This window comes from Nicotiana attenuata, unplaced genomic scaffold (genome assembly GCF_001879085.1).
Source record: "Nicotiana attenuata strain UT unplaced genomic scaffold, NIATTr2, whole genome shotgun sequence".
Lineage (NCBI taxonomy): Eukaryota > Viridiplantae > Streptophyta > Magnoliopsida > Solanales > Solanaceae > Nicotiana > Nicotiana attenuata.
The window spans coordinates 84,593-100,865 of NW_017670840.1; the positions used below are offsets into that span (position 1 = coordinate 84,593).

The 16,273-nt window shown below is 38.1% G+C and overlaps 1 protein-coding gene across 2 annotated transcripts; it reads right to left on the reverse strand.

The window, feature by feature from the left end:
* Positions 1-945: 945 nt before the first annotated feature.
* LOC109243803 (digalactosyldiacylglycerol synthase 2, chloroplastic-like) lies at positions 946-11,092 on the reverse strand. Of its 2 annotated transcripts, none has more exons than XM_019410797.1 (5): positions 10,850-11,092; positions 9,825-10,135; positions 8,736-8,999; positions 7,956-8,305; positions 946-2,023 (listed from the first exon to the last, which is right to left on the reverse strand). In XM_019410797.1, the coding sequence occupies exons 2-5, from the start codon at positions 10,104-10,106 to the stop codon at positions 1,534-1,536; spliced, it is 1,386 nt and encodes a 461-aa protein (XP_019266342.1). In that variant the 5' UTR covers positions 10,107-10,135; positions 10,850-11,092; the 3' UTR covers positions 946-1,533. The 2 variants fall into 2 exon arrangements, with proteins under 2 accessions (XP_019266342.1, XP_019266341.1); XM_019410796.1 differs by having other exon boundaries at positions 10,759-11,092.
* Between the last annotated feature and the right edge of the window lie 5,181 nt (positions 11,093-16,273).

Here is a 16,273-nt window from a genome sequence, read left to right on the forward strand (position 1 = left end):
TATTGGTGATGTAGAGCAATTCCATTCAATATTTTCTTCGGCAATCTCATGCCTAATCTTGAAGGCATTGTTGGGGTTGAAATTTTTGGTTTTTTACGAAAGTTATAGGTTTGAGGCAATTTTTGGGAAAATTTGTAGGTCTCGCATTTTTTAAACCATTTATGAGGCATAAAAACTTTTTTTTTAAAATGAAATATGATCTCCAAAATGGAAGAAAAGTATAGAGAGGAAGTAGAAAATGCAATTGTGAGATGAAAACAAACGAACAAAGAGGGGTTTTTATAGTTGTTCTGAGGGAACATGGCAGAGTTGGAAAGAATCCAACAATTATGAAATATGGGAAACTTATAATTAACTTTCTATATTGTTTTACAATCAGATTTCAGAATTCAAAATTAAACCTAACTTAACGTAAACACCTACCAAAACATAAATGTAATTTAGATAGCATGGCTAAATTATTTTATTTCTCAATTTGTCCAGTCAAAAATGTGTAAACCTTAAAGTTTTTTCCATATCTGTAGATGCATACATTTGATAACAAATCCTAAATTTCTAGTCTACAAGACTACAACGATTAAATTTTTTGACTCACTATTTCAGTTAACATGATCATCATTTTGTTGACAAATGAACTATATAATCTTTTGTTTTTAGTTCTTTTATAATTATTTATAGAGTATTCTATTTTGATGGCTTCTCGACTTTTATCTTGGGGGATTTAAATTTTCTTAACATTTGATCATGCGATCACATATTAGTCTTGATTAAAAACAGCTTGCCAGTAAATAACAGACATTTAAGTATCATGAAATCTTCATTTTGATTTATTTTAGTTATATCACCTCACCGAATTTTCGCCTATTGTTGAATTAGGTAACCAATAACTTTTGGCCAAGGATGTTCTAAAGAATCTGTAGTTCCAAAGAAATGACAAACTCTTCATATATTTAAAACATTCAGCTGTGTTATTAAAAGCAACAAATGATACATTAATGGAACAAGAACTGCCAAACCTATAGCAAAGAAACAATTGATCAAAAAATGATGTCTCATGGGACAAAGGATGGTTGATTTGTCCAATTGTCCTTCCAAATAAAACTTGGATATAGCTACCTAATTAAGAGTATGTACAACAGAAAAAAAGGGCAGCCCGGTGCACTACGCGAGGCCCGGGAAGAGCCGGATCACAAGAGTTTATTGTACGCAGCCTTACCCTGTATTTCTGCAAGAGGTTATTTTCACGGCTCGAACCCGTGACCTCTTGGTCACATGGCAGCAACTTTACCAGTTACCAGTATGTACAACAGAACATTTCTTAATATCTTACGACAGCGCCTCAAATCCCACACGAGCTGGAATCAGCTAGTTAATATTCAACACCAGATTAATTAATCCTTTGATTGTTGATCTACCCCATAAAACCTTCACTAAAACAAACGACGACTCCTACATTCTTGCCGGCTATAAAAGAAACTAAGTGATCTACGGCTAGTAATAAAGAATCTGAATCGCCAGAAGCTGGACTCAGCTTTAGATCCATTTTCCAGAAGAAAATCCGGTTTTCTTTGGAGGAACTTTCAAGCCAAGTTCTTTACATTGCTCTTCATCAGGTTGTGAGCTCAGAAATCCTGTCCCAACGAAGTGTACAAACGCTGATGCATCCTCGAGTTTTCTTGTTAAACTCAATGATGCCAAGGAAAGAGGAGCTGAAGTAGTCTTTGATTGCTTCTTTGTTGGCACAGTATCCATCTCTGCTGCTCTCAGAAAGCGCTCGGTTGCTGCTTCCCAAGAAAGCTCATGCCTTTGTGCATCAGTCAAGGGAGCAGGCTCATCAGCCAATGCCTTGAGTATAGCTTTAACGAATCCATCACCATCATCATATGTTCGGCAATTTGGGAACTGCATGAAGAATTCATTTGACGGATGATTGGCGCATACAACAATTTTACCCATAGCTAATGCTTCAGCCGAGGTTGTACAAACCACATCTGTGGTACTTGGATTAAGGAGCACCTTATAGCTGAAACCAAAAAAAGGAAAGGGGAAAAAAACCAAAGACTTCAATTGATAGAATGGCAATTATGAAACCGCCTACTATAAAAAGTACTCAAACTCTGAGCACTTATACGATTTAAATTGTAGTTTTAAATATAACACAAAAATAACCCAAAAATCTGTAAGATCAAAAGAAATCAGCATCAATAAACCAATGATTTTAGAATGATTCATATTCGCTTGAAAGAGTTATCTCATGAACAAGACCGTTTGGAAATGAATGTCCGCCTTAGCAAGCCTAAAATATGTGATCTTCCACAATATCAAATAACAGAATGGAGGAGGTTCTAGATATGTTTCAAACAACATTTGAAAGATCCTACAGTAAAAAGTTATGTACCAAATTAATCTTTGCAAAATGGCCTCCTAACCACTTAAACTTGTATCGGATTGCCAACCCGGTAAACGAACTTAGGAATTTCACAGTTTAGCACCTCAATTTTAAAGAATAAGGACTAATAAACATATCCGTCTGAGCGTGTTCCTCAATCGCTAGACAGAATGACATCTCATATGCTTAACCTTTTAGAATTTGACATGTGTAATTTTTAGGCCCCACTTTTTTAATTCCTAATTTCCAATTTATCAAACAATTAACTTAATTTTTTTATATCTCTTCTCCTCTACTACAACTGTGACTAGCAAAAAACTCATAAACTAGCAAAAAATCAATTTGGCCGGAGAATTCACTGGTAATGTCTCTGGCCGGCGATAAATAGTTCGCGCTCTGTGTTTGCCTACTCATTTTGTTAATTTCTAGTCACCTTCTCCTCGCAAACACCTTATTCCATTTGATTTCAACCACCTCAATTACCATCTCCGTCAAAACTCTCATAGGCATAGAGCAAACATATTAGAAATGGAATTTCATCCCTGCCGCTAATTTTTTTCTTAAAAGAGGAAAAAGAATAAGACATGAGCATTGATTATATTGGAAATCTTCTAATAGTGACCTCATCCATAAACCGCCGGATGTAAAGAATATACTCCAAAAAAAGAAAATACTCCAAACACTTAATGTGAAGAAGAGTCTTCTTTTTCACCAGAACTTCATCACTATCGGAGTAATGACCACATCGGAGAAATTGATGTGATTTCTTTTTGCCAAAATTCGATTGTGGATTACCTTCTCTCTACATCCTCATACTCAATTTTTTTTTAGAAAAAAAATCTCTAATTACTTTTCAACCGAAAAGAATGGAGAGGGGCTGGGGAGGAAAGGTTGGGGTGAGGGATGGGAGACAAAACGAAAGAATGGGGGAAAAGGGGTGGGCACGAAGGAGGTGGGAGGAAGAATGGGGAAAAGGGATGCCTTTTTATTCTTTTTTATCATTTGTTATTTATTACTCCTTCCGTTCCAATTTATGTGAACCTATTTCCTTTTTAGTCCGTTTCAAAAAGAATGAACCCTTTCTAAATTTGGAAACAATTTAGCTTAAACTTCCAATTCTACCCTTAATGAGAAGCTTTTACAACCCCACAACTACTCTGGCCCCCATTTTGACTTGTTTAGGACCACAAATTCCAAAAGTCTTCATTTTTTCATAAACTCCGTGCCCAGTCAAACAGGTTCACATAAAATGGAATAGAGGGAGTATATATTTTTGCTTATTTTAATATTTTTTTACAATCAAAACTATTACATTCACGCGCCATTTTAGAGTGATTTGCATGCAGTTTTCGCCATGTCAGCAACGTTTCCTCCACGTATGNGCGCTCTGTGTTTGCCTACTCATTTTGTTAATTTCTAGTCACCTTCTCCTCGCAAACACCTTATTCCATTTGATTTCAACCACCTCAATTACCATCTCCGTCAAAACTCTCATAGGCATAGAGCAAACATATTAGAAATGGAATTTCATCCCTGCCGCTAATTTTTTTCTTAAAAGAGGAAAAAGAATAAGACATGAGCATTGATTATATTGGAAATCTTCTAAATAGTGACCTTCATCCATAAAACCGCCGGATGTAAAGAATATACTCCAAAAAAAGAAAATACTCCAAACACTTAATGTGAAGAAGAGTCTTCTTTTTCACCAGAACTTCATCACTATCGGAGTAATGACCACATCGGAGAAATTGATGTGATTTCTTTTTAGCCAAAATTCGGATTGTGGATTACCTTCTCTCTACATCCTCATACTCAATTTTTTTTTAGAAAAAAAATCTCTAATTACTTTTCAACCGAAAAGTAACTGGAGTAGGGGCTGGGGAGGAAAGGTTGGGGTAGAGGGATGGGAGACAAAACGAAAGAATGGGGGAAAAGGGTGGGCACGTAGAGGTGGGAGGAAGATGGGAAAGGGATGCTTTTATTCTTTTTATCATTTGTATTTATTACTCTCCGTTCCAATTTATGTGTACCTATTTCCTTTTAGTCGTTTCAAAAGATGTAACCTTTCTAAATTGTAACAATTTAGCTTAAACTTCCAATTCTACCCTTAATGAGAAGCTTTACAACCCTACAACTACTCTCGGACCCCTACTTTTGACTTGTTTTAGGAACCTCTAAAATTCCAAAAACGTTCTTCATTTTTTTCATTAAACTACCGTTGTACCCCTAGTTCCAAAAACGTAGGGTTTACGTACCAAGTTAAAAACTGGGTAAAGTAAACGGTCGGGGGAAAGGTTTACGTAAGTTAATTTTTTTTAGGTACTTTAACGGTTTTTTTTAAAATTAATTTTTTTTTTTCCGTTTTAAAAGTTCCGTAAAAAAACCGTTTTTTTGTTTTAAACCCTAACGTTTTTTACGTANGAGAGGGGCTGGGGAGGAAAGGTTGGGGTGAGGGATGGGAGACAAAACGAAAGAATGGGGGAAAAGGGGTGGGCACGAAGGAGGTGGGAGGAAGAATGGGGAAAAGGGATGCCTTTTTATTCTTTTTTATCATTTGTTATTTATTACTCCTTCCGTTCCAATTTATGTGAACCTATTTCCTTTTTAGTCCGTTTCAAAAAGAATGAACCCTTTCTAAATTTGGAAACAATTTAGCTTAAACTTCCAATTCTACCCTTAATGAGAAGCTTTTACAACCCCACAACTACTCTGGCCCCCATTTTGACTTGTTTAGGACCACAAATTCCAAAAGTCTTCATTTTTTCATAAACTCCGTGCCCAGTCAAACAGGTTCACATAAAATGGAATAGAGGGAGTATATATTTTTGCTTATTTTAATATTTTTTCTATCAAAACTATTACATTCACGCGCCATTTTAGAGTGATTTGCATGCAGTTTCGCCATGTCAGCAACGTTTCCTCCACGTATGCATGGTTAATGGTAAGAGGTATTTATTAGTCCTTATTCTGTAAAGTAGAGTGCTAAATTGGGAAACTCGTAAGTTCATTTACTGTGTTGACAATCCGATACAAGTTTAAGTGGCCAGGAGGCCATTTTGCCTTAATCTTTAAGATCGAAAAAGTATCGATGGACTCATTTGTCATTAACGTATAATATATCCTATAATATATCCAACTGTCACAGAAAATGATCCAATTATATTCATGTCAGACGTGGCTTCTATCTCACTCCACATTTCCGAATATTGTTGGAGACAAGAGAAATAAAAGCTTCAGTAATGGCAAGGTCAATCGTTACTGATAAAGACAAGCAAGGGAAGGAGTTGGATGGCTATAGTAGAAAGAAAAGATGAATAAAATAGTTACATTTGAGATCATACCAACAATGAGTATGCCTTAATTCTTCAGTTGGCTAGCAAAATTTTCATATTTAGTCTTAGTCAACGATACTGTTAAATTGAGGAATGCTTTTAGATTGCTGTATTTATTATAATAACCAAAAAAGTATTGCCGTATTTATTCTGCTTGCTAGCTCTAGACGGCAATACTAATGAGGAAACTTGATCATGATGCTTCTGAATCATTAATATCCAAAAATTGTAAAGTTTGCAGCAGTTCTGCTATGTAATATTTATTCATTAAAATTAGGTTAAAATTATCAATTGATTTAGAGCACTTGTGACCTCTGTTTAGCTTTCCTCCTTTCTCATTTAACTTTTTGCAATTATTAGCCCTAAATATTTGCAGTGTCGAAAACTTCCATTTTCTCTCAACTTTTAGGCCACCTTTCGAGCTGGTGATTGCGAACTCGACTTTTCCGAAGAGGGAGGAGCATCTGGTTACTTTCCAGAGTTCGGCGGTGAAGACTCAGATTGATTATCTTCTCCTCAGAAGGTGTGATAGAGGGTTGTGCAAGGATTGCAAGGTTATCCCGGGAGAGACCCCCGCGACTCAGCATAGGCTCTTAGTAATGGACATTGGCATTAGGATGGAGAGGAAGAAGAGGCATGTTTGTGGANCGGTAGCCTACATAAGAGCGATCAAGGACATGTATGATGGAGCTAAGACTAAGGTTAGGACTGTGGGAGGCGACTCAGACCATTTCCCGGTTGTTATGGGAATACACCAAGGCTCTGCGCTTAGCCCGTTCTTATTTGCCTTGGTGATGGATGCATTGACACACCATATTCAAGGGGATGTGCCATAGTGTATGTTATTTGCTGATGACATAGTTCTAATTGATGAGACGAGGGCCGGTGTTAACGCAAGATTGGAGGTTTGGAGACAGACCCTCGAGTCTAAGGGTTTCAAATTGAGCAGGTCTAAGACAGAGTACCTGGAGTGCAAGTTTAGCGCTGAGCCGAGGGAAGCAGGCAGGGACGTGAGGCTTGGATCACAGGCCATCCCGAAGAGAGATAGCTTCAAGTACCTTGGGTCGATGATTCAGGGGGATGGAGAGATCGACGAGGACGTCACTCACCGTATAGGGGCGGGCTGGATGAAATGGAGGCTTGCATCTGGGGTTTTGTGTGACAAGAAAGTGCCACTGACACTCAAAGGTAAGTTTTATAGAGCTGTGGTTAGACCGGCCATGTTGTATGGGGCAGAGTGTTGGCCGGTTAAGAACTCACATATCCAGAGGATGAAGGTAGCGGAGATGAGGATGCTGAGGTGGATGTGCGGGCACACTAGGATAGACAAGATTAGGAATGAAGATATTCGGAAGAAGGTGGGTGTGGCCCCTGTGGATGACAAGATGCGGGAAGCAAGGCTCAGATGGTTCAGACACGTGCAGAGGAGAAGCCTTGATGCGCCGGTAAGGAGGTGTGAGCGGTTGGCCGTGGTGGGTACGAGAAGAGGTAGAGGGAGGCCTAAGAAGTATTGGGGAGAGGTGATCAGGCAGGACATGGTACGAATGCGGATTTCCGAGGACATGGCCCTTGATAGGAAGGTCTGGAGGTCAAGCATTAGGGTTGTAGGTTAGGGGGTAGTAGAACTTTTCTTACTTCTTTCCGGGGGTGAGGCGGGGTTGGATTAGGGTTGGCCTTAGATGGCTTGCAGTTTATGTTGAATACACACTATACTTGCTGTTTATCTGAGCCCCGGGCCTGGTTACTGTTATTGCATGTCATCTGTCTTTCGATTGTTATGCTTCTGTTACTATTACGATTTCTACTGGAATTACTAATGAATTGTCTTTTCTTGTTTTTCTTATTTCCATCTTTCTGAGCCGAGGGTCTATCGGAAACAGCCTCTCTGTCCTATCGGGGTAGGGGTAAGGTCTGCGTACACATTACCCTCCCCAGACCCCACTTGGTGGGATTTTACTGGGTAGTTGTTGTTGTTGTTGTTGTTGTTTTAGGCCACTGTTCTTTCACACCTGAAAAATTAAGGTGGCAAAGGAGCTTGAACCAATCATAGATTACTGCTCACAATCATTTACATTAATTTCACCAGAGTATGTAGGCCTCCCTTTGCAGCCAGCAAAGTGGATCAGGCATGATAAACTAGGTTCTAGGAACAGCGGATGCATACAAATGATATACATAACAAGAGGGGAAAAACAGTTTAACAGTAAAAAGTGGTCAACTCTGCAGGTACTTACTCGTGAAATAAAGGATCTGCATGATCACATCCAGGATGAGCCGTAACTGCTAATTCCAACTTCTTAGCTTCCACGTCAATCTGAGCAGAATCCTCACCACTACCATATAAATCAATCTCAAATCCGGAAAGTTCCTTTTGATGATCACGTAAAAGATCAAGTAGCTCCTTGTACCCTTTGTTCCACAACTTCTTACCAATGTAATAGACACCTTTGCTGAAAGCTTGGTTGTCAGTTTGCTGCTTCTCTCTTGCTCTAAGCCCGATTTCAAGGAACTTTGGATTAACTCCATGCACATTGCAGACCACAGATCTTGGTAGATCCTGGGTTGCAGCGGATAGCCGAATGACCTGCCAATTCAAGCAAGTAACTTTTATAGATCAAGGCATTACGCACAAAGTACCAAAAGTCATGGTTAAGAATTATACTACAGCCAATCAGTCCAACCAAGTGATCATCAATTCCTATATATTACCACCAACCGGATGACCTGAGTATTCCTAGCATGCAAAATAGACTGCTCAGCTTTCCAACTTTTGAGCATGATAGTTTTTGAAATGGAAATAATATGCAAGCATGTTTCTGCAACAGCTGTTCAAACTTAACAAAGAAACATCAGTACATTAAAGTGTCAAATGTCAAAGAGTTACATTCAACCTAGGTTAGCTATTAATTATTCATACCACCCCCACCCCACCCCACTCCACCCCCACCCCAACCCCACCTCACAAAGTAGATCTTCATAAATAACAAAAAATGTACTGAATAGAAGTATTTTACCTTGTGGCAATAGATATCGACTACCCAACCATTGATGTACTTTATTAGAAGTGCTACCAATATGTTCCTCTCTCTCTTGACAATCTCCCAATAATTGGTGTGAACAATTCCTACAACCATGCGAAATTTTTCTTTCCATCTCTTCCCATGATGATACCATGTAAGATGCTCGGGCTCCTCAAGGACTGCGATATCTGCTTCATCATCTGGGATAACTACTGTAATATCCCCCAAAGCAAGAATGCTCCTTATATCTAGAGAAAACTGCAATTCGGAAGGCAACACTTTATTTCTGATAGAATACCCCAGAAGCATATCAATTGAGACAAAATAAAAGTACTAATAAACAAAAAAAAGCTGCCGACTACTTTTGCATCATGAGAGGAATGCCCCTCCAAGAGTTTATATCACAATCTTATCATTGATGAACTGGCAATAATTCTAGAAGAAGATCAAAAGGAGGAGCTGCAATTACCATGTCCTGACAGTTATTTTTTTTTTGAGAATGATGTCCTGACAGTTATTGTTATTGCACTTCAGATGTGAATCATGTGATTATTAACAGATTTCATGTTTACCATTCCATGAAGAAAAGGGGAAAATGTATAATCCGTAGTTGGAAGAGCTCGAGAACAATTTTTATAGGAGAGAAATTACTATTTGTTTTCAACTACTAAGGAAATGAACGAAAAATTGTTATTTTGAGGCATAGACAAAATTATATAAGGAAAATATATGACATTCTAAATGCAAGGAGAGCAGTTTCCCTCCCCACACTCTAGATCAGCCTGGTAAGGACTAAGGAGGGAAAGAAGATCAGTAACTCATAAATATAAAAAAAGAAAAAGCATTCATGATTATTTGGTTGACTTTCACAAACAAAGCAAAGCAAACATAAATAGAGTCTTTGATGAACAATTTTAAGCGAAGAAATTTTCAATTTACATGGTACCGATATTTGATTCAGAAGAATATATTTTCACCAGTTGAAGTATGTAATTGGATATGCTCCCACAAATCTAATAGACTGGAGTTTTCAGTGTAATAAAATTAGACAAATTCTCATTCATATTTCAGACTTTGAGTTACCTTTCCAGGATAAAAACGTATACTAAAATTCGATGCAAACCCAGTCCTCTCTTCCACCCATTGGCGGACATACTTTTCCTGCTCCAAGTGTGAATTAAACGTGATATTGTTGGGAAACAAGTGTTCCTGATCTATCAACGGCAGCCAAGGAACGACCAAAGTGACCTTCATCCTACCATCATTTGCAAGAAAGGCCGCACGAAACAAAGGATTAACAGCTGTTCCAGTTAGCCATGGGATGCTTGCAGTAGTGAAGATGGTGATGTGCTGTTTCTTGTCCATTTATGGATGTCAACTCAATTTATTTGCAGCTGTTTTAACATACCAATCAGTGTCAGGAAACGCCACCTTCGCACACTAAATTTGAAGCTATTTATGAATTCCATGAAATGCATATAGACTCATAAGGTGTTTTCAAATAGAAGTTGTCGTTTGATGGATAAAAATACTAAGCTCTAGATCACTATCAGAAACCAAAGACTGATAAATAAAGATTCTTTTTAAGCAAAGCCAGTTAAGAAAAAGGAAAATGGTAGTGCAACAACAACAACCCATTAAAATCCCACCAGTGGGATCTGGGAAGGGTAGTGTGCACGTACACCTTACACCGGTAATTATACAATCTACTGGAACATGCAGTTATATACTCCAGGAACAACATCTTAGATCCTAATTCTACTTTTCAAGCACATCTAGACATATTTGGTAAAACCAAAATTCATAACAGAAACAAATTGAGTAAAATTGAAGACTTGACATAACACGCGAACACCCATTTCCAGCTACTAAATTCACTCTTTTTGCCGGAAAAAAAAATGCACAAATTTCAACCAATCTGAATAAAGGGGGTTGAAAAACAGCACTAATAACTGAATCTTGATAAGTAAAAATGGAAAGAAAAACAAAGAACTGAAGAAATGGACAAAAGTCATACCAGATTACAACCTTGTACGTTGTTGAGTACGCTAAAACACTGACAAAGATTTAGAAGCGGAGTTTAAGACAAGGTATCTTGAGTTGATTACCTGAATTTTCTCAAACGCCAAGTTTGAAAATTCCACACGTTTAGGCAACTTTCTTGAAGAAGAATAATTACTGGTTTTGAGGCAAATGGAATAATTAATTAATACTCATACAAGGGAATAATAATAAGATAATGATGGTAATAATAGTGGATTAAAAAGCTAGAATGGGCTGGAAAATGGGTTGAAAAGCAAAGCTGCGGCATATAAGGAAACTACTTGAACAAGTACAAGTTTGTGTTAGTTTTTTACTTACCGTTGAAAAAAGAAGAGACAAACAAGTTTGCTCGCGTATAAACACTTGATTGGTTGGTTGGTTTGCTGACGAGGTTTTAGAACGCTTCAGTGGCACAACTAGTGTCTAACGGGTGGGCCGGGTCGGGCCGGGTAGGGAAAACTTGTATCCGTCCGGGTTTCGAACCTGGCCGGTTACGGGTTAGGGGTTATCGGGCTTAACGGGTTTAGGTTCATCCGGGTAAAAAATGAACCGTAAAGGTTGCAGGTCCAAGGGGCCGAGCCGGGCAGGGCCGGGTTAGTATTTTTTTTGTTTTTTTTTTTTTTGTATTTTATATAACTATTGTAATTTATATTAATATAAAGTAAAAATATAAAGAATACAATGAAGATGGAAAAAAAATTGCACTTATAAATTGCAAGTGCTACATTAATTTCAAAATTCAAACTTACAAATTGAAAGGTTTACATTTAATAACAAGTAAATTAACAAAAAAAGAGTAAATTCAAAGGTTTTGCATTGCCTTAGACTCTAAAACCTTTTAAAAAAAAATAAAATCTAGCCTTTAATCCAGGCCGGGCCGGATCGGACCGGTTAACCCGTTCTACAGGAATTTTGGCTGACCGAGTTTGACCAGTCCGATTAACCGGATGAATGAAAGGAACAGACCAATCCCCTAACCCCAGTAATCCGGCCCAACCGGCCCCTAACTACCGGGCCGGGTTTCAACCGGACCGGGCTGGGCTGGTCCCGGATCAGTCCGGGTCGAGCTGGCCCGGGTCAACCCGGCCCGTTTGACACCTCTAGGCACAACCAAATACGAGCACTGTTTGTGGGCCCCAATGAGGTGCTGGATTCATCCCTGGCACGTGCTGGATTCTGTTTCTTAGTTGGCAAAAGTCCAAATTTGTCCCCAAGATTGAAATATAATCTTGATTTGTCCTCCGTTAATAAAAGATCCGAAGAAACTCGGCTTATTTCGTAAAATTTTCATGTCCATTAGTTTTGCGTCCCCCATCGAAATTGAATCTGTTTTTTAAAAATGGTTTAAATGATACCTAATTTTTGGATAATTTCATATACATAACTCTTCTCTTTTTCTTTACTAATGTTCTCTTCTTCTTTGTACTTAGAGTTTCTTCTTCTTAGTAGCAAATTGAATTTATTAAATTTATGGAAAAATACATAAGTACCCCCTTGACCTATACTCGTATTCCCAACTACACACTCTACCTTTGCAGGATTTATTACCCCTAAACTATTTTAAAGTAGAATTATTTACAGTCTTATAGCTGACGTGGTAGAGTGTGTGTATTTCACTCTCCCAAGCAAGGAAAAACGATTTTCAGATTTTTCTTTTTGCTTTTTTACCATTTTTTCTTACTTTTTTTCCTTTTTCTTTTCCTTTTCCTTTTTCCTTTTTCTTTTTCTTTTCTTTTACTTATTTTTTCGTTTCTTCTCTAATTCCGGCGGATATTCATTCACCGACGACTTTGTCTAACCGTTTTCTTATTTTTCTTTTTCCTCTTTCTATCATTTTCACACACAAATTAAACTCTCAAAAGGATTTATTCATAAGCAAAGCAAAATACACTCATATTTAGAGAGAAAAAATCATCATCGAAAAATCTTCTCAGCTTATATTCGTGTTTCTTTCTTTTGCTCTTCCTCCCATACATAAATTACACTTTCAAGAAAAATTCGTATATTATATATTAAGCAAAACACGCTTAGATCGGGATAAAAATTATCGTTTTTTGCCGGAAAAAATGGTGACCTTGAAATTCCGACGAGCACCATTTTATGCCGCCGGTGACCAAAACAAAAAGAAAGAGAATGAAATAACAAAAAAATAAGAATAATAAGAAATAAGAAAGAAGGATAAAAAAAAAAGAATAAAAAAAGTATTGAATATATATATGTGGCAGCGCGTGTAGTTCACCACTTGTCTAGTTTTAGGGTGGTATTTATTCCATTTAAAAAAAGTTTAGGGGGGTAATAGGATTCCCGCAAAGATAAAGTGTGTAGTTGAAAATCCGGGTATAGGTCAGAGGGGGTACTTGTTGTTTGATAATTTGATGATTGAGATTTGTTCTTTATGATATTTGAAAGTTTTGTTTCAAATATGAACTCATCTGGAGTAGATTTGGGTATTTAATCGTGTATTGGATTGTTGACATTCGAAGAACAAGTTTATGTTTCAGAAGATAAGATTTGAAATCTGAAGTTGCATTCAATAGATTGAACTACTTAAGATTTGAATTTTCTGAAGTTACATTGAAGAGATTGAACTACTTGAGATTCGAATTTTTGAAGTTGCATCTGAAAGATAGAGAACTCCAGATTTGATTTCTGAAGTTGCATTGAAGAGATTGAACTACTTCAGATCCGAACGGGTATACTTTACAAATTTTTGTGCAATGGAGATATAACTTCAATAGTGCCCCTAAAAGTGGGTGTAAGTGAAAATGACCCGCTTATTTCTTGGTAAAAATTAGTTGTGTTGACCACTGTCACGACCCGAATTTCCCACCTTCGGGGCCGTGATGGCGCCTAACATTGCACTCGCTAGGCAAGTCAACGTTACAGAATATTACACCAGAATCCTTTATCATTTTAGAATTAAAATTTTACAAGAACTAAATCAGCGAAAATAAAAGCGGAAGTACATAATTTAACTAATTACTCTATATTAATGACGAATGCCAAAATAAATGTCACCCAGAATCTGGTGTCACAACTCACGAACAGTCTACGAATACTACAAGTATTGGCTTGAAAGAAAAATATATATCTGTCTCGGAGAAAAGCAAAACACAATGCAGTAAAGATAGAAGGGGACGCCAGGGCCTGCTGACGCTTGCAGGACTACCTTGGGTCTCCTGAATTCAGTGATAGCAACCAACCTCTCGATCAGCCACTAGCTCCGAAATCTGCACAGAAAGTGTAGAGTGCAGTATCTGTACAACCGACCCCATGTACTGGTAAGTGACGAGCCTAACCTCGACGAAGTAGTGACGAGTCTACGGTGGGGCGTAACAATATATATAGCCTGCAACAGTGTATACTAGAATAGAAAGGAAATACAAAATGAAATAAAATAGTAACTAGCATTAGACGAATACAAAATCCGATCGTTCTACCAATACTCAGCTATAACCAATCCTTAGGGGAGTTTCAACACCACAATAATGAACCTCAGCAGAATATAAACACATAAACAACAAATGATGCGGCGCGCATCCCGATCCCACCATATAATCAATAACAGTATAATCATTCACCCTTATTACTCCTTGTTGCGACGTGCAACCCGATCCTACCAGTCCACCCTTATTACTCCTCAATATATCACCCTTATTCCTCATGTTGCGGCGTGCAACCCGATCCCACATGTCCACCCTTATTACTCCTTGTTGCGGCGTGCAACCCGATTCCACCAGACAATCACATTCACCCTTATTCCTCCTGTTGCGGCGTGCAACCCGATCTCGATATACATATCAACACCAATCACAAAATATAGACAAGTGTTTCACAAGTTAACTCACATCCTCCACAACACTTATACCTAAAACCAACACAAGGAAATATCACTGCAATTATGAAAGTTCACCAGCTATAACTACACCGCGAGACCAACCAAAGTGTATCATGAAGCACCAATAAGGAAAACATAAACCAACAGTGTAATATAATGGAACAAAGGAACAATTAACAACACCAATAGAGAAACGACATTAAACAAGAAGCAATTAGACATGAAAGCATCAATAAGCAAGTAGCAAGTAAAACAGGAGAGCAAAATATAGTGAAACGGGGCAAGGGAACAGGCTAAACAAGTAATTTGGAGACGCATAGGTGCTCGTCGTCACACCTATACGCCACACACATGGTATTTATAATAGCAAGCAGGTCGGGGATCCCTAATCCCTCAAGTCAAGGTTAGACCAAACACTTACCTCAAGCCAACGGGTAACTCACAGCTCAACCACCGCTCTACCTCTCGATTCCACCACCAATCCACTCGTATCTAGCCATATTTAACTTAATAACATCAATAAACGCTAAAGTACCCAATTCCAATGCATACTTATAGATTTCCAAATATTTTCCCAAAAAGTCAAAATCGACCCCGGGCCCGCTTGGTCAAAACTCGAAATTCGGACCAAAACCCGATTACCCATTCACCCCCGAGTCCGGATATACAACTGGTTTTGGAATCCGACCTCAAATTGAGGTCCAAATTCCCAAGTTTTGAAATTCGTAAATTCTACCCAAAACACCCAATTTCCCCATGAAAAACCCTTGATTTTGTGATGAAATCTTGTAAAAAGATGAAATAGATTGAAAGAGATCAGCTAGAAAATGTTTACCTATGATTTAGGGAAGAACTACTCTTTAGAAAGTCGCCTCTTGAAGCTTAGGGTTTGAAAAGTTTGAGAAATGAATTGAAAATCCCATCTAAGTTATGTTTTGAACAGTTGCAGGTATCGCACTTGCGATCACAAGTTCGCAAATGCGAACTCGCAAATGCGACCAATGCTTTTCAAAATTCATAAATTCTACCCAAAACACCCAATTTTCCCATTAAAAATCCTAGATTTTGTGATGAAATCTTGTAAAAAGATGAAATAGATTGAAAGAGATGAGTTAGAAATCATTTACCTATGATTTGAGGAAGAACTACTCTTTAGAAAGTCGCCTCTTGAAGCTTAGGTTTTGAAAATTTGAGAAATGAATTGAAAATCCCGTCTAAGTTATGTTTTGAACAGTTGCAGGTATCGCAATTGCGAACCTGTGATCGCAAAATGCGACCAATGCTTCGCAAATGCGAAGCCTGGCCTGGCCTGCTGCTTTCGCAAATGCGAACAATTGTTCGCAAATGCGGCCATGTTCCAGTCACAATTGCGACAATGAGCTTCGCAATTGCGAAGGTCCCCTTCCCACGAGCCAGACTTCGCAAATGCGAAGTCTGCAGATCTGCAACATACCAGAAAATTCCTTAAGGCTCAAAACACTCCGTAGCCTATCCAAAACTCGCTAGGGCTCTTAACCAAACATGCACACAAGTCTTAAAACATCATACGAACTTGCTCATGCGATCAAATCGCCAAATAACACCTAGAACTATGAATTCAACACCAGAACGCATGAAATTTTCAAGATAGTTCAAACTTTCTATTTTCTCA

What these genes read in the sequence shown, in the direction of transcription:
- LOC109243803 (XM_019410797.1), bottom strand. Translation starts at nt 10,106, where the DNA reads ATGGACAAGAAACAGCACATCACCATCTTCACTACTGCAAGCATCCCA. An exon ending in TACGTTTTTATCCTGGAAAG is followed by an intron (nt 9,000 to 9,824) that starts GTAACTCAAAGT and finishes TCCGAATTGCAG; the next exon opens with TTTTCTCTAGATATAAGGAG. An exon ending in GCAGATCCTTTATTTCACGA is followed by an intron (nt 2,024 to 7,955) that starts GTAAGTACCTGC and finishes TTTTGGTTTCAG; the next exon opens with CTATAAGGTGCTCCTTAATC.